General features: G+C 43.2%; 1 protein-coding gene across 5 annotated transcripts in view; it reads right to left on the bottom strand.

The window, feature by feature from the left end:
* DEPTOR (DEP domain containing MTOR interacting protein) overlaps positions 1-18,967 on the bottom strand; it is a 109,385-nt gene that overhangs the window by 70,594 nt on the left and 19,824 nt on the right. For all 5 annotated transcript variants that reach the window (XR_007772646.1, XR_007772647.1, XR_007772648.1 and 2 more), the window contains exons 3-4: positions 7,381-7,559; positions 4,204-4,327 (exon numbers count right to left, since the gene is read on the bottom strand). Coding sequence is in view for 2 of the 5 variants with exons in the window: in XM_050941090.1 (XP_050797047.1) it covers positions 4,204-4,327; positions 7,381-7,559 (303 nt within the window). In the remaining 3 variants the exon portion in view is untranslated. The remainder of the gene's footprint in view (positions 1-4,203; positions 4,328-7,380; positions 7,560-18,967) is intronic.

Here is an 18,967-nt window from a genome sequence, read left to right as displayed (position 1 = left end):
AATTGTGCCAGTGATCCAGGCAGAAATTGTTTCTTGCACTGAATGTAACCAGCTGTATCTACTGCTTTTCACAGATCACACATTTTCACATCTGAACTGTAGTGTTAGCCTGCAAATGATGCACATGGTAAGGAGTGGTATGGTAGAGAAGCCCTATGAGCTGATGTTATCCAGTCCATCCCCCCGTTCCTTACAATATATTTTCTAGTGTGTTGTCCAGTTTATTTTGAATTGTCACAGGCATTGAGTTTCAGCAACCTTCAAAATCTTATATATGATATATGCGAGGAGAGAAGCTGCATTTACAAATGACCATTCTATATTTCAGTTTACCCTTCTTCCAGTAGTTTGACAATTCTGTCTTTTAAATATGACAACACACTCATCATCAGCCTTTCAACTCATGCATGTCCTTATTTGTATAAGGCTGCAGAAAGAAAATGCCTACACTACACAACTATTCATATTCTATATCTAAGCACTTATAATACCTCTACAACTCTAGAACTTTGCTTCCTGGAGGGATTCAATAGGTACATATTATTTTACAGCACCTCTCAGCACAGAGCACTTTATAAACATATCACCAATGAAGCATATCTGTCTTTGGGGTGGAGAGTGGTAGCTAGTACACAGCAGAGGGTAGAGGAAGAAGAAAAAGAAATTTTAGCTAAGCACATTGCAGCAAAGGCTATTTAAAAAAGTGCAACAGGACCTAGGACTCAGCTCATGCAGACCAGTTAGGCCCTTGGTTTTTAATTTCTCAGCTGAAACAGCCCACACAAACAAGTGTAAGTATATCTGCTTATCTAAAGGGCTGAGCTAGCTCTGCCAAGATTCAAATCTGGGACCAGCAACTCCAGTCACTGCAAAACTGATATCAACTGCTAAGCCATTCCCTCCAGAAATAAGGTACCACCTGGGGTTTTTTCCTACGACAAGTAAGAAATAGTTGCCATTGCCAGGAAGTATTCTACAGAAAAAACTTAGACATTAAACACTATACCTGCAGTAAAACAGTCTTTGGCAAGCCGTGATACAGGCCTAGGGTTGCTAGGTGCCATTAAAAGTCCGGTCAGCAGAGAGGGTTCCGCAGGCTGCTCCCACCCCAAGCACTGGCTCTGCAGCTCCCATTGGCTCGGAACCGCAGCCAATGGGAGCTGTGGGGCGATGCCTGAGGATGGGGCAGCACACAGAGCCATCTGGCTGTGCCTCTGTGTAGGAGCCAGTGGGGGGGACATGCCGCTGCTTCCAGGAGCTGCTTGAGGTAAGCATCGACCAGAGCCTGCACCCGTCATCCCCTCCTGCGCCCCAACCCCCTGCCCCAGCCTTGATCCCCCTCCCACCCTCTGAACCTCAGTCCCAGCCCAGAGTATCCTCCTGCACCCCAAACTCCTAATCCCCGGCCCCATTGTGGAGCCTGCACCCCCAGCTGGAGCCCTTATCCCCCCAACACCTCAACCTCCTGTCCCAGCCCGGTGGAAAAAAAACTGAGTGACTGACTGTGGGGAGAGCAAGTGACGGGAGGTTGTGGAGTGAGCAGGGGAGGGGCCTCAGAGATGGGTGAGGCAGGGCAGGGCTGTTTGGTTTTGTGTAGAAAGTTGCCAACTCTATACAGAATAGAGGCACTAAGGCATTTTGCTAAGTCAGAAACTTTTGGATCACGTCAGAAAAAAATCTGCTTAGTCATATTTCTCCCTTAAACAGTACAATTCACATCTTTCCTTTCTGATCACCATAATCAGAAAAAGGAAATGGAGAAACAAAGCACACTGCTTTGTTGTTGAACAACGGCCCAAGAAGCTTAAGCCAAAATTTTCAAACTCTGTTGATTAAACAGAGGCACCACAAATTGTATTTAAAGAACCTAAATAAATGTATGGTGCCTAACTTGAGAGACTCAAGTTTGAAAATGTGAACCTTTTTTCTAACCAGTGAGCTTTCCTGTATATTTTCTAAATCTAAAGAGTCCACAGAATATAATTGGAACCTAACAACAAAGCACAGTTTCTGTGCAGAATGACACATCATATTGTTAGGCCTTTTGGTGAGGATTAAGAGTTGTGTTGGCTTAGTATCTGATTTTTTTTTCTGTCAGGAGACTGTGTGCTGTCCTTGAATATTAATTATTAATGCACTAGGTGATTTAAGACAGATCCTAAACTGGTACAAATCAGCATTGTTCCATTGATTTTCTATCAGCTGGGACTCTAACCTACGGTCTCTGCCTTGAACAACTCACCATTAAGGAATAGGCAAAAAAAAAGACAAGTGATGCTAGATGGGGCGGGGGAGAGGTATTTGGTGAATAGGTGAAGGGTAACAAGCATGATGTGATTACATTGGTGCATGCTTCATGGAAGTTAGTTATTTTTTATTTATTCTGATACTGTAATTTGGATCTGAAGTGTCTAGGCCATTGCATGACTTGTTTTTTAAGGGAGTAGAAGAGAAACTTTGCTAGGGGGATGGATCCTGGACCTTTCCCAACTCTACCAACTATGATCCTAAAAATAATTCACAAAAATGTTTTTATTAGCCGTTTCTGCGGCTCTCTACAAGGCTTTGAAGAAATAGAATAAAAATGTGAGCGTCTGAGGTGTCTGTATTCCACTGTTTTCCTGAGTTCCAAAGATAAGTTCCAAGTTGCAACTTCTAAATCTGGCCACAACAGTGAAATCTCCCAGTTCTCCTCTATCTGAGAAAACAATCTCAAGTGGTCAATTACTGTATTCAAAATAGAGTTTGCCCTGTAATTTGCTTCTTTTTTCAATTAAAAATCAAAGACATTTGTGCTCTGGCTTCTGTATGTCAAAGTGTTGCCAAAAAGCAATAAAAGGAAGACATTCATAGTCAAAAGTCCTTCGCTAAATAGGAAAAACAGGACAACTTCACAACACTTTATATCAGCACCACATGGTGCACAGATGACAAAGTATAAGGCTTGTTTACAGGCGGCACCCCAAATTGTTCCTCCAATCCAACCCTGAATGCACATGCAGCTGTGAAGTGTCTCCATGTCTCCTGCCTTACCTCAGGCTCACAGCTGATGCAATGTTAGCTGCTGGCACAAACTGCTACTCAGCATGCACTGAGGAAGCCTGCTCTGATACAAACTGTAGGCCAAGTAAGTGCTTTAGAGGAGTTGCCAGCTACCCTCCCTGCTGCATGGCAGTAAAGTTAACCTCCCACTGAGGATTTGGCAGGTTCTCCTAACCTTGTTGATCCTTTGCCTCTCCCTTTGGGTGCTTCCCACTACTCCTCCACTGCCCTCTTCCTCCGCAGGCCAAGCAGAAGGAGGGACAGCTATTTGGAGACTTGGGCATGTAAGTACAGCTGGAGTTGCTGGAATGGGGTTTACGTTAATGGAGGTTTTATTCTTGCCTTTAATAACTTTCTCTGTATGAACTTTTCATTTAAGACTTTATTCTAGCAGGGAAACAATACTGATGCAACACCAAGTGAACACAGTGGCTCACATGGCTGCTGTACGCTTGTTCCTTAAGGGTATGTAGGCGCCTAACTCTTATTGCAATTGACTGCCTAAATACTTCTGAGGCTCTGGGCCTTGCTGCCCTAGGTAATCACATGGGTACTGCCTGAAAGCTGGAGTCAGTCTAGAATAATACTTCAAGCATCTTAATAAATAATACATCTGTTCACACTTTTGTACAGTCAATGTTAACATTTTATTGATTCTGCCTGAAACTACCATGTTACAACTCCCTGTGCCTTGAATGAATTAAATTAATTCTACAGTGGACAATCTGGTTAAACTTCTCAGTTATTTGACCCGAGTAATCCAGTTGGATATACCGTATCTCAGCGTAACCATCTGTTTCAACTCTTAATTAAACGCACTGGACTGTTTTTGGAACTTGTTTTAATATAATCTTTCTTCTGTGGAAATAGTGAAGGCTGACTCAGTCAAGATTAGTTTTTCTTGTTAACTAAAATGAGATCTACTATTAAGGCCACAATCTGACAGTTTTAAGTCCCTGGTTTACACTTTTAAATGCCACATCAGCTATTATTTATTATGTGATAGTGTAGGCAGGCTCCAGTGAGAATCGGAGCCTCTTCATATTGGGGACTATTCAAGCATTTACAATTCAAGACAGGAGGACTTGCAATCTAATGTGAAACAAAGTGCTACAAGGAAGCTAATACGGTCAACATGCTATCGTTTTGCATGCAACCTACTTTTCATATAGCCTCTGTCCTCTCATGAACACCTTCACCTCGTTATCCAGTGGCAAAGTTCCATCATCTTTCCTAAAGCGGTAGAAAAGTTTGACATCCTTGAATTCCTTATGCTCATCACAAACTGAAACATAAAATAAGTAACATCAGAAATGATCACACTTATGTTAAAGACCTAACACAATCAGAACAAGATACCAATCATCACTAGTGAACTCAAAAACAGAATAGGCATATACATAGCACAGTTCTGTCTCCTCCACCCCAAAATTGTTTATTGTATAAATATGTCCCCACACATAAAAGACTGAGTGGTATCTTCTGGAATCCAAACTTTTAGATAATTATCCGAACAGAATCTTTAATCTTTTGGAGCCTGCCAGCCATTCATTTCAATGGATGTTGCAATAGCAATGCATAGCAAAAGACACCTATCTGGCAAAAATATGTGATTTTGCACCCTCTGCAAGTTCGCAGATGACACTAAGCTGAGGGAAGAGGTAGGGTTCAGAGTGACCTAGACAAATTAGAGGATTGGGCTAAAAGAAATCTGATGAGGTTCAATAAGGAAAAGTGCAGAGTCCTGCACTTAGGTCAGAAGAATCCCATGCACTGCTACAGGCTGGGGACCGACTGCCTATGCAGCAGTTCTGCAGAAAAGGACCTGGGGATTACAGTGGACGAGAATCTGGATATGAGTCAGCAATGTGCCCTTGTTGCCAAGAAGGCCAACGACATATTGGACTGTATTACTAGGACATAGCCAGCAGATCGAGGGAAGTGATTATTCCCCTCTATTCGGCACTGGTGAGGCCACACCTGGAGTATTGCATCCAGTTTTGGGCCCCCCACTACAGAAAGGATGTGGACAAATAGGAGAGAGTCCAGCAGAGGGCAACAAAAATGATCAGGGGCCTAGGGCTCATGACTTACGAGGAGAGGCTGAGGGAACTGGGCTTGTTTAGTCTGCAGAAGAGAAGAGTGAGAGGCAATTTGATAGCAGCCTTCAACCAACTGAAGTGGGGTTCCAAAGAAGATGGAGCTTGGCTGTTCTCAGTGGTGGCAGATGACAGAACAAGGAGCAATGATCTTAAGTTGCAGTGGGGGAGGTCTAGGTTGGATATTAGGAAACACTATTTCACTAGGAAGGTGGTAAAGCGCTGGAATGGGTTAGCTAGGGAGGTGGTGGAATCTCCTCCTTAGAGGTTTTTAAGGCCCAGCTTGACAAAGCCCTGGCTGGGACGATTTAGTTGGTGTTGGTCCTGCTTTGAGCAGGGGGTTGGACTAGATGACCTCCTGAGGTCTCTTCCAATCCTAATCTTCTATGATTAAATCAGGTGTTTCCTAAAAACCATGAATCAGTAATTTAAGGACTGGCTAACTATGAGTGTCACTTGCATTAATCCAGGGCTGGATCAAGCAAACCTGAGATTTGTTGCAAAGACACAGAATAAGGTCTAAGATTCACTGTATGACCTTCCTTCTCCACTTCTCAAATTGCTCTGCCATGCCAGTTGGGGAGTGGGAGAGGCAATGGGGAATGTATTGCGAGCTAGAAAACGTTTTTAGGGGAACAGTTGATGAAAGTCTTATTAAATCGGAGAGGATGGACTGAAATGAGCACCAACTAAGACAGAGGTAAAGTGGGGGACCGTCCAATCAAGCAGTTATCACCACAGAGCTCTCAGTCAGCATACACAGACTCATCCTCCACCCCATATGGCACTAGTGCATGAGCATTAAACATTACATTACCATTTTAAACTTACTGCTGGTGGCATAAGAGGCCCCTATGGAACATGACTTACTAGGCTATCTGAACTTGTCCTACATTAGAGCATGCTTGAAACAGCTGCATTATCTTTGAAGTCACTGAATGAAAATCCTTGAAAATAGCAATTTTGCACTTAATTTTTTTAACATCTTCTTTTGTCAAGGGCTCCTCACCTAGCTGGAAGGAGCAGGCTGGGATTATGTTCTGAGGTGGAAAACATTTTAAAGTTTTATTAAAGATTTAAACAAACTTTCACATATATAGTTTCCATTGCTCAATTAAATTAAGTTACTCTGACCTCCATGTAAACTATTCACTGACATTTCTTCAACAGAGGATAAAGCAATCGGCATTTGGAGCCCCTATAATTATTTTGTATCTGTTTTTTAATTATCTATCTCAATTCGGAGGTTCCATAAAGACCCAGAATTTTAATTTCTGAATCAAGCAGAGGGTAGTAATGGCAAACATTCCGTCTGCATACTTATCCCTTTAATTAAGGTATTGTTTATGCATTGCTGACAGTTGCAGCAGTGCTTGCACACTTACAGATGTCTCTGGAGAAAGTCAACTTGTCAATTACAAAAGTTCCTCTATTCCCTGTTATAAAGAGATGGGAAAATTGCAATTTCATATGTTGACTTTTTAACTGGACAACACTGTGCACTCGAAACAAACGGCTTGATTCTCCACTGACTTGTACATTGTAGCCGTTTTGCACCTACACTTTACACAGGTGTAAAATGAGTATATAAATATTACTGTTGTGATTTGATAGTGGTTTGTGTCCACAGTTCACAAATAATGCATGTAACTTCCAATACAAACGAAGCTACAGGATCACCATGATACAGAACAAGAGAAAAGGTACAGAACAACTTCAGTTTATGAAGAAAGGATGTTGCATCTAGCATGTCTCACTACAGTCACTTGATTTACTAAAGGAGAAATCCTTCCCTGCAGCAGCCCCAAGTCCAGGTAGTTAGATGTTAGCATACAGAGGAGTTCTACAGACAACAGAATCCCTGTCTGCTGCAGGAAAGTACAGGTGCAGCCACTCTTTAGCCACTAAGGCAACAGCGTTATCTGAAGCAACTGCATCCCCCTTTACAGAGGGAAATGGACAATGGACCTGAGTAGTCATGGCTTCACCCTTACATCTCTATTAGTCACCCCGTCCACTGGCATGTATGGGAGTCCCCATGGAGCAGAGATATGCAGGGCACGGGGTGTTAGGACTCCCTTTTCCATGGGAATTCCCGAACCCTGCCTCACCCACATAAAGCAAAATAATCAGAGGCCTTCTTCAACTGCAGAAGCAGGGTCAGGAGTTATACCCTTAACTGCATCACAGTTATCAAGAAAAAAATAAAAATAATTGTGGCTGCTGCTGTTTCACTCACCATGATGGATAATGCTGCGATCCAATAATTTCTGCACAAGTTTAATTGCTGTTTCTCTGTCTGAGGCCTCTTTGCGATCAATTAGCCAGTCAATCAATTCTTTGGCAACAAAACAGTTTGGATATGTCTTGAGATGATGCCTTCGATCTTTAATTACCTTTTCTTCATGCAGTCTGAGCCTGTGGGTCAAATCACATTATTAATAACCTTTGAAGAGAATCAATATAACCAGAGGAGGAAAGGACTTCTTCATATGTAACATGCTAGGGTCTGACTGTCACACAATTCACATACACCCCAATAAATGTTATGCCTAATTATAAAAAGTTATAGTGGCAAGACTGCTGAAAGGCAGAGAATACAAACACAGATTGGCAACTGACTATTTTCATTTTAAGCTGGGCAAAGAAAGAAAGGCAAAAAAGAAACAATATCAAAGATAATTTTAAATCCAGCATATGGAGAATTTTCATTTCTAGTGGAAAACAAACAGGAGGAGAAGCAGATGTAATTCTCAGTATAATCTGCTAAACACAAACGCATGCCCTAGTGCTTCAATAAAATTAAATGTTAACACTTTGGCATAAGCTGAGACTAATTCTTGCACATTAGCTTTAATATGCTTGAATTACTGTATTATTTTGGTAAAGCTCACTGCCAAAGATTCGTTAACCCCACTCGGTGGACTAGGCTGCAGTTTCTTTGTGGTGCCGTTCTTTTAACTTCCGCTGGTTATGGAACTACATTTTCTCGAAGCTACATACTAGGTACAGGGCTTGCCGTTTAGAAGTCAGCATCTAGACAGTTTCCACACAACACTGTCTAACACACAGCAGCTACTTTCTTTTCTATGGGATCTCAGCAACTGGCAATGGAGGAGCTTCATTATCAGAGCTGTGACAGCTGCAAAATCCCACCCACCATTTTGAAAGCAAACCCAGCAAATGCTTCTTATACATTTGGTATGGGTGGCAAAAAGCCCATGTGGGGGTATCTGGACTGACCACAGAAAGTAAAGATTTTTAAGATCAGTAGCTTTATGATAAGTCGTTTTCCCAAATTAACGTAACTGGTAATTTATTTTGTATTTATCCGTTGGTTATCTATTTTATTTATTACAGAACAACAAGCAGAGATTTTGTAGAAGTTAACTGCATTCTTATTTATTACGTTTCACTTTTACTGAATAATTTTACTGATAACTACTGAATTTTTTATAGTGCCATTTATCCATAACAACTATGAAGAAAAAACAGGAACCACTCTATAGAGCACATCACCGGGGTGGGGAGTGGGGAGGAATCTTGAGCTCCTATTGCGAAGACTTACACACATATGTAACTTTATGTGCTCTGAGTGAAATTCTGGTTCCACTGAAATCAATGGAAGTGTTGCCATTTACTTCAATGGTGCCAAAATTTCACCCTAGGAACAGTCCCATTGACTTCAGTGGGGCACTGTGTAGCCACAGAGGGGCTGTCCTCAGGAAACAAGTAGCCTAAAAAGGTAGAACAGTTTAAAGTATTGCCACATGTACAAATTAGTGCTAGATGAACAACAGTTATTCCTGACAAACTAATGTAGTCTAAAATATTTATATGGTCCTCAGTATAGCAGCACCTCACAACCTTTAATGTATTTATCCTCAAAATGCCCCTGGGAGCTAGGGCAGTGCTATTATCCCTATTTACAGATGGAAACTGAGGCACAGAGAGACGAGGTGACCTGTCTAAGGTTACGCAGGAAGTCTGTGGCCAAGCAGGGAATTGAACTTGGGTCGCCAGAGTAGGGCCCTAACCACTAGTACATCCTTCTTCTCAGTGTGGTATTAGTAGGCCCTAGCATCACACTATTTCCTTCTGAAACCCACCAAAGGGACGTAAGTCAGCTGAGGATGTTATTGATGCCATTACTGAGTCAGAGATAAGACTTAAATAAGGCTTTTACCTAAAACCATCCACAAATAGTAATGTAGCAACTTTTCTGATTTGCAATATTTATCCTCAAACTAGATTGCTCCCCCTCCCCCAAGTACATAGTATGGATTAAGAGGCAATTTTACAAACACTATCAAAACGAATACTTTTAAGTTAAAAACCACAGACAAATCAAATTAATGTACTTAAAACAAACGATAGGCCGTCTGTGCACTGTGAAATACAGTAAGCTAAAATATGTCTTTGCTTACTTTCCAGCTGCACAGTAATAGCTGTCATCTTGCTTTGAAGGAAAAGTCTGCACTTTTTATTTAAAGATCCTGGAATTATCAGTGTCCTATGTCCATTTTGTAAGCTACATAGTCATCTGAAAGTACAATACTGAAACAGTATCAATATATCTATATGCACAGAGTGGGTTTGATCACTCTTTCACTTCTATTGTATAAAAGTAAATGAATGGAGTTACGCTGGCATAAAAGGAGAATCAGGCTCTCACAATTATTTGCACTTACATAAGGTGTTGATATGAGTTAAAAGGGCACCAGTATCAAGGCTGGTACTGTGTTCTCCAAGCAAGAATCAGCATTTACCCACAATTATCAAATGGGAATGGGAAATAACTGTTATTCCAGACATCACATTATGTGACAAGTGTCTCAAACCTCTCCCTTCCCAAGGCGGGGATGAGGAAATTATTTGTACTACTTCTGGGCCTAACTGGCTTGGGGTGTGACACCAGAAAGGGAACCCAACCCTCCTGCATAGCAATGTATAGCACTACCATTAAGCCACAGAGCAGCTAGCCCACTACTCTGAACCTGCTATATGCTCCTAACTGAACAGAACAAAATACAATAACTCCTCACTTAACATTGTAGTTACGTTCCTGAAAAATATACATATATATATATATATATATATATACACACACACAGTATAAGTTTTAAACAAACGATTTAATACTGGCACACAGCGATGATGATTGTGAAGCTGCGTGGAGGTGGTGAAGTCAGAGGGTGGGATATTTCCCAGGGAATGCCTTACTGCTAGATGATGAACTAGCACTCGGCTGAGCCCTCAAGGGTTAACTGGTTGTTAATGTAGCCTCACTCGACAAGGCAGCAGGCATGGAGGGAGGGGAGAGAGCACAGCAGACAGAGACAGAGACATACAGTGTGTGTCTGAAAGCAAGAGATGGACATTTCCCCTTTAAGTAGCTGACCCCAGTCTTAAGTACACTGCCTTGTTAATTAGATCAGCTTGCTGAGACTGCAGCTGCTGCCTTGAAGCTCCCTCCGTCCTGAACCCTGTCGTGTGTACCCCCTGCTCTATGGAAATGGGGTAAGCGGGGTGCAGGAGCAGGGGGAAGGGGTACACCCTGACATTAGCCCCCAGCTTTCCCCCTCCCCTGCAAAGCAAGCAGGAGTCTCTGGTAGCAGCTCCAAGGCAGAGGGCGGGAGCAGCACATGGCAATGGGGGAGGGACAGCTCAATGCCGGCAATTGCTAGCCCGCTGGGCAGCCGCAGCACAGGGAACTTAGGGGAGCGGGGAGCTGATAGGGGGAGCTGATGAGGGCTGCCAGTCCACCCTGATTACAAGCCGCCACCAGCTAGCTCCAATGGGCTGCTCTTCCTGCAAGCAGTGGACAAAGCAGGCGGCTGCCAAAAGACGTTATAAGGGAGCATTGCGCAACTTTAAAGGAGCATGTTCCCTAATTGATCAGCAACGTAACAACGAAACAAAGTTAACCGGGATGACTTTAAGCGAAGAGTTACTTTAAAGACATTTTTAAAAAAGACCTAGTGTTAATCATGATGTATAAGCCCCATATACATTTACTGCATCTATTTTTAATTAGACAGAGCAGATGTTTGGACTCTGACATTCTGAAAGTGTTTCAGTGGTCAGCCCTGTGGATCAAGAACACAAGCATGGTTTCTCTAGCTAAGTAGCTATAAAAAGAATTGCTGCTTGGAGACAAGTTTGATTCACAAAGCAAATCTCACTCATCAAACTTAAAGAAGGTGGAGGAATCTTGATTCCAGAGGCCTTTGAAGAGTGATCGAAGAGTCGCCTACCATCCAGCCACTGATACTTTGCAACTCGACTGTAACTACCACAAGAAACCCGCCTTCCTCATGGTATTAGAGTATCACACAAATGTAATTCTTCATATTACTCAAGATGGCATCAAGGACATTTTGTACTGGGGGACACATTCTGCCCTATTTGAAGAAAAAAGTGAGAGCATTTCCACAGGTCTCTAAAACTAACAGGACAGTAAAAAGCGTATACACTGTATTTAACATTTACATATTTGCATGTATAGGTCTTTGCTTGCACATTTGTCTGTTTTATTCTAATCAAGAACAATCCGTCATTTCCTTACCAGGCAAAACATGGACTGGCACAGCAACCATAATAAGCATTACTTAAAGGAAAAATTGAGCTTTTTGGTTGAGAAACCAAAAACTAGTCATTAACTCCCTGGGAAGAAACCATTCCTAGTAGCATTTGTTCATTAAGTTTTCTATTAGGGAAATTATCCTTTCTGAAGTTATCACAGTTCAGGGCAACTGCGCCTGTATTCCCGCCCTCCATGATCCCCTCAAAGGCACCTACTCTAGGCTCTCGACTCTTCAGCTATCAGCTCTCTTGGGCAGAAAACTGCGTCTCTCTCCCTCCTGACCAGGGCTTTTCCAGATGCACATCTCTTTGCCTATACAGTGATATCCCCAGCAAGCCAGACTGCTTAAAAAGGCAGCACTTGCAATTTGCCTTCTCTCCAGATACTATGAATTACAATTCATCACAGAGCTCTTTCTAAGGAAGCACATTTATTCTTAAAGTGAAAAGATTACAGAGAAAGCATATTAAAAACAATAGAAGAACCTACATGCATGCCAAAAAGCCTACTAGAAGTCATTCATCAATCTTATGAGGCTCCATAGGTTAAGTCCTTCCAACCCTTCCACAAGGATTGGAGCGCTCCCCCACCCCCTTGAACAGAAGGTCCTGTCTGTACGCTGTTTCAGAAAGAAGGATCTGAGTCAGTTTAAACTCAGGCTATTTATCCAAAAGTCATAGAAACATAGAAGATTAGAGTTGGAAGAGACCTCAGGAGGTCATCTAGTCCAACCCCCTGCTCAAAGCAGGACCAACACCAACTAAATCATCCCAGCCAGGGCTTTATCAAGCCAGGCCTTAAAAACCTTTAAGGATGGAGATTCCACCACCTCTCCAGCTAACCCATTCCAGTACTTCACCACCCTCCTAATGAAACAGTTTTTCCTAATGTCTAACCTAGACCTCCCCCACTGCAACTTGAGATCATTGGGAACAAAGGGTAGGAATTAATGGTAAATTCTCAGAATGGAGAGGGGTAACTAGTGGTGTTCCCCAAGGGTCAGTCCTAGGACCAATTCTATTCAAATTATTCATAAATGATCTGGATGAACAGTGAGGTGGCAAAGTTTGCAGATGATACTAAACTGCTCAAGATAGTTAAGACCAAAGCAGACTGTGAAGAACTTCAAAAAGATCTCACAAAACTAAGTGACTGGGCAACAAAATGGCAAATGAAATTTAATGTGGATAAATGTAAAGTAATGCACATTGGAAAAAATAACCCCAACGATACATACAATATGATGGGGGCGAATTTAGCTACAACTAATCAGGAAAAAGATCTTGGAGTCATCGTGGACAGTTCTCTGAAGATGTCCACGCAGTGTGCAGAGGTGGTCAAAAAAGCAAACAGGATGTTAGGAATCATTAAAAAAGGGATAGAGAATAAGACTGAGAATATGTTATTGCCCTTATATAAATCCATGGTACACCCACATCTCGAATACTGTGTACAGATGTGGTGTCCTCACCTCAAAAAAGATATATTGGCACTAGAAAAGGTTCAAAAAAGGGCAACTAAAATGATTAGGGGTTTGGAGAGGGTCACATATGAGGAAAGATTAAAGAGGCTAGGACTCTTCAGCTTGGAAAAGAGGAAACTAAAGGGGAAATGACAGAGGTATATAAAATCATGAGTGATGTGGAGAAAGTGGATAAGGAAAAGTTATTTACTTATTCCCACAATACAAGAACTAGGGGTCACCAAATGAAATTAATAGGCAGCAGGTTTAAAACAAATAAAAGGAATTTGTTCTTCACGCAGCGCACAGTCAACTTGTGGAACTCCTTACCTGAAGAGGTTGTGAAGGCTAGGACTATAACAGCGTTTAAAAAAGAACTGGATAAATTCATGGTGGTTAAGTCCATAAATGGCTATTAGCCAGGATGGGTAAGGAATAGTGTCCCTAGCCTCTGTTTGTCAGAGGATGGAGATGGATGGCAGGAGAGAGATCACTTTATCATTGCCTGTTAGCTTCACTCCCTCTGAGGCACCTGGCATTGGCCACTGTCGGTAGACAGATACTGAGCTAGATGGACCTTTGGTCTCACTTGGTACGGCCGTTCTTATGTTCTTATGCTTCTTGTTCTTTCATCTGCCACCACTGAGAACAGCCACACTCCATCCTCTTTGGAAGTCCTCTTCAGAGAGTTGAAGGCTGCTATCTAATCCTCCTTCACTCTTCTCTTCTGCAGACTAAATAAGCCCAGTTCCCTCAGCCTCTCTTCATAAGTCATGTGCCCCATCCCCCTAATCACTTTTGTTGCCCTCCGCTGGACTCTCTGCAATTTGTCCACATCCTTTCTGTAGTGGGGGCCCAAAACTGGATGCAGTACTCCAGATGTGGCCTCACCAGTGCTGAACAGAGGGGAATAATCAATTCCCTCAATCTGCTGGTAATGCTCCTACTAATGCAGCCTAATATGCCGCTAGCCTTCTTGGCAACAAGGGCACACTGTTGACTCATATCCAGCTTCTCGTCCACTGTAATCCCAGGTCCTTTTTTGCAGAACTACTGCTTAGCCAGTCCAGGACAATCCCTAGCTATTCTGGGAACCTACGCAGCCCCCCCATGGGGGGGCAGGGCTGGCTTGGGGGCTAGGAGGAAACCATCCCCCAGCACTCACTGGCAGCATGGCTTGGGCCAGGTTTGCATTTCCTAGCACCAAAGCGTGCAGACCTGGCCATGCTGCAGAGCTCAGGGGAGTGGGTGTGGGGTTGGGGCTGGGAAGGGGCAGAGCAGGATTGGGGGCCATGGGAAGAGCCGGAGCGGAGGCTGGAGCAGCTGCGTACTTTGCGTATGGGTAAGGGTGGCCCTGAGCCAGTCAGTCCCCAGCCTGTAGCAGTGCATAGGATTCTTCCATCCTAAGTGCAGGACTGTGCACTTGTCCTTGTTGAACCTCATCAGATTTTGGCCCAATTCTCCAATTTGTCTAGGTCACTCTGGACCCTATCCCTGTCGTCCAGCGTATCTACCTCTCCCCTCAGCTCTGTGTGAAAACTTCTTTCTTTGTCTGCCAGTCTCTGGAGAATCTAGTTTGAACTAGCATATGTGAGCATCCCCAGGAAGCAGTACATTTTGGGGGAGGGAGGGGCACATAACTTTGCTGATTTGCCTTAATCCCTACCCACTGTTTTTAGTTCCTGGACGAGCTGTGGTAGCCCTCCCCCATGGAGTCGAACGCAGTCATACATAAACCATTCATTTAAAACAGTGGACCCCAAAGATATCGAATAGGGTTCCAACGGCTGTCATATCTCCTCCCTAGAGAGGTTACATTTAATCCCACACCACAATAATACATAAACAATACAATAAGGTCTTTCAAGGATATTGCAGGAAAATTGCCATATCCGTTGCAAAGGTTTCTTCCACCTTTTTTGAAACGACTGGTGTCATAACCTTAGTCCCAGATTTGGACCTTAGCGTCCAAAATATGGGGGTTAGCATGAAAACCTCCAAGCTTAGTTACCAGCTTGGACCTGGTACCTGCTGCCACCACCCAAAAAATTAGAGTGTTTTGGGGCACTCTGGTCCCCCTGAAAAACCTTCCCTGGGGACCCCAAGACCCAAATCCCTTGAGTCTCAAAAACAGAGGGAAATAATCCTTTTTCCCTTCCCCCCTCCAGGTGCTCCTGGAGAGATACACAGACACAAGCCCTGTGAATCCAAACAGAGGGACTCCCCCTCTCTGTTCCCAATCCTGGAAACAAAAAGTACTTTCCTATTCCCCCAGAGGGAATGCAAAATCAGGCTAGCAAATCCAACACACAGATCTCCCCTGATTTCTTCCTCCCACCAATTCCCTGGTGAGTACAGACTCAATTTCCCTGAAGTAAAGAAAAACTCCAACAGGTCTAAAAAGAAAGCTTTATATAAAAAAAAAAAAAAGAAAAATACATACAAATGGTCTCTCTGTATTAAGATGATACAATACAGGGTCAATTGCTTAAAAGAATATTGAATAAACAGCCTTATTCAAAAAGAATACAAATCAAAGCACTCCAGCACTTATATTCATGCAAATACCAAAGAAAAGAAACCATATAACTTACTATCTGATCTCTTTGTCCTTACACTTAGAAACAGAAGACTAGAAAGTAGAAACTGCTTCTCCAAAGCTCAGAGAGAGCAGGCAGACAGACAAAAGACTCAGACACCAACTTCCCTCCACCCAGAGTTGAAAAAATCCAGTTTCCTGATTGGTCCTCTGGTCAGGTGCTTCAGGTGAAAGAGACATTAACCCTTAGCTATCTGTTTATGACACGAAACGACTGGTAACTGGTCCTCCAGCACTTCCTATGTTGTCAGCGTAGCACTTCCTACACAGTCACTACACCTATCCCAGCAAAGCTCTGGCATTATACAGTTTGGTTCTGATATGCTTATTTCAGACAAAAGCATATGAGAAAGTTTTGTATCATTCTGACCCCACTTCATTTTCACCAGATCAGGCCTCTTTTGCAGATATGCCATCACATAGTGTAAGACCTGTGTGTGGCCATAGAACTGCAAACTTTTTAAACAGCAAAACCCCCAGTGAATGAACAGTTTACAGCTGAGTCTCTTAATAATTATTAATTATCTCCTAGTGTTCACCAATGTGCTAGCTAGGAGCTTCACAGAAACGGCACAGAAAAGGTTCCTGCCCCAGAAGAGCTTAAAATCCACACCTGCAAACCCCTGCAAACACTTACTGCTTTGTGTAGTGCTTACTACAGTGAATAGTCCCATTGGTTTCTATGTGACTACTCATGCTAGCAAGTGTTTTCAGGATGAGATTCAAAAGATGGACTTGACAGAAAAGTGAGGACACAAGGAGGGGAAGGGATTATTCATTATTCATCATTTAACTCTTTATATGTTTTTGTAAACTTAAAATTGGCACCACATAACACCACAATCTCTTCCTTTGAAATTAACAGATAAATACTGGGTGGATCAGCTTTGCTGTGGGATTGCACCAGCTTCTCCTGTCATAAAACCCACTGCAGGTTTCAGACTGCTAGAACATCTAACAAGCAAAGAGGTTGCATTGGAGTAAAGCAGGGCCACAACCTCTTTTCTGCCAGAGATGGCTGGGTTTTGGGAACAGAGCTGCCCAAATAGTGGGAAGTGCTGGACAAGAAGAGAAGAGAGGTTGTAGCAAGGACAGCCAGAGACACTGGGTCAGCACCCTCCCTCAGTGACCCCTAAACAGCAGTGCAAGTAGGGTGGTACAGTACGCCTTACCAGCTAGGTATTTATAGCTGGTACCGCATAACAGAAAGACACAGGAGGAGCAGAACATGGGGCCACCAGGCAGCCCCACGCCAGCAGCTCCTCCGGCGCCACTGTACTGCCCCCAGCCTTGCCCCCACCCCCAGCCCTGTTCGCTGGCAGGGCTGCTGTACAAACGGAGGAGACCCTGCATAAAAGGGCTGGTGCGGTAGAGCCACTCCAGAGGAGCGGCTGGCCTGGGGTGCCCAGCAGGCCCATGTTCTGCTCCTTTCACTGCTGCGGTTCTGAAGTCTCCAGTGCAACAGGAGGAGGACAGAGCCCCCCGGGGGCTGGATCATGGGGAGGGGATGGGGAGAGCATGGGGGCTCCAGGCTGGGGTTGGGAGGAGTCACGTGGAGGGTCATGTGAGGAGGTCACATGCCCCCATTAGCTGCTGCCCCCCTCGTACTGGTAAGAAATGGATTCCACTTGCACCACTGCTCCTAAAGAGCCCCAATGAAAGACAAAACTGCCCCTCTCCAGATAGAAGCAAAACCTAAATATTATAGTTTTATTCTAGATTTAAACCCTTACTCTCTCTCTCTTCCCAGCCAAAAAAATGTTAATTCAGTGAAAATATAAACATTGCACACAGAGGCCTAGGTAAAGGTATTCTGGAAATGCAATGCTTATCGCCTAGGACAAGCATTTCCACACAGGCCTGCCAATTCTCAGCAACTAACCACTGACACTTTCCAGCTACACGTTCCTCTTTCTATTTATGCCTCAGCTATGAGACTATGTAGTTCTGATACCCAATATTCATAGCAGCTAGAACAGTCTTGAAACCAGTGAGCTACACTAGAAACTGGACGAAGATATTTCTGGTAGTATGTGTGGCAAGGGAGAAAATTCTGTCCCCTGAAATAAAGGTTGTCTTTAAAGCATCTTCTGAAATCAGTTCTGCACACCATGCCTGTCTCTAATTTATGTAGGTAGCTGTGTCTGCAATGTGGGATGAAGGTGCCAAGATACACAGCCAACTCTTCAGAGCATTTTTTCAGCTATTCTGTGCCAGGTGTGCAAAGAGAAAAAAAAAATTCTGTGTCACTCAGTCACGCTTAGCCTCAAAGAGCTGAAGCCATTGACTGGTTACAAATTAAGAAGTCTGTTAAGAATTACTGTTGAAAAAAGAAAAGATAAACCACAGAAAGTGTGTCTTTCTAGTCCAGCATATGAAAAGAAGCAGAGATTCAGATGAAGAATACAAGGGCCTGATTCCTCACTCCATTACACCAATTTTATTCTGGTGTAACTTCACTGATTTTATTAAACTGATGTAACAGAGTAGATAATCAAATTCAGTTCAGCCAGCACAGGGCAGAGTCTGCCCTGGTATAACACCAACAAATTCAACTAAGTTACACTTGGAATGAATTTGGCCCCTTATTAACAAAAACACAGACAAGATATTTAGGCCCTGATCCAGCAAAGCATTCACACACATGCTGAACTTCAAGCACAGAAGTAGGTCAGTTGAAGTCAATGGGACTACCCTGTCTCTTTCACCAATAAAAGTTGGTTCAATAAAAGGAAAAGTCTTGTAATTTTAAAATGCACACCTAAAAAAAATAGGGAGCAATCTTATTCACAGACTTTTCTGTGACGTTCTTCACCACAGTATCAGGGCATGTCACACACACAGATGGATTTAGTGTAACACCACTGCTGTGATATAGGGAAACTGAGGCAGAGATGGATTTAGGGGCTAGACCTCTCCCCCAGACTTAGGAAGCCCATGAAAGGGAAAGGTACAATTGAATTCCCTGCACCAAAGAGAGTGGTTTTGTCTTCGGTGCCTTCCCCTGCTTTCACACACTCCTGTCGATATGGCTTTTCCCGTTGCCTCATATACAAATGCAGCTCCCATTTTGTTCTGGCTTTCCCAATACTTGATTTACATCAAAGAGATAGGTGAGGGAGGTAATATCTTCTATTGGACGAACGTCTGTTGGTGAAAGATACAAGCTTTCGAGCTTA

This window comes from Gopherus flavomarginatus, chromosome 2 (genome assembly GCF_025201925.1).
Source record: "Gopherus flavomarginatus isolate rGopFla2 chromosome 2, rGopFla2.mat.asm, whole genome shotgun sequence".
NCBI classification, from domain to species: domain Eukaryota; kingdom Metazoa; phylum Chordata; order Testudines; family Testudinidae; genus Gopherus; species Gopherus flavomarginatus.
The sequence above is the reverse complement of the archived record's forward strand: the minus strand, read 5'-3'. Positions and strand labels throughout refer to the sequence as shown.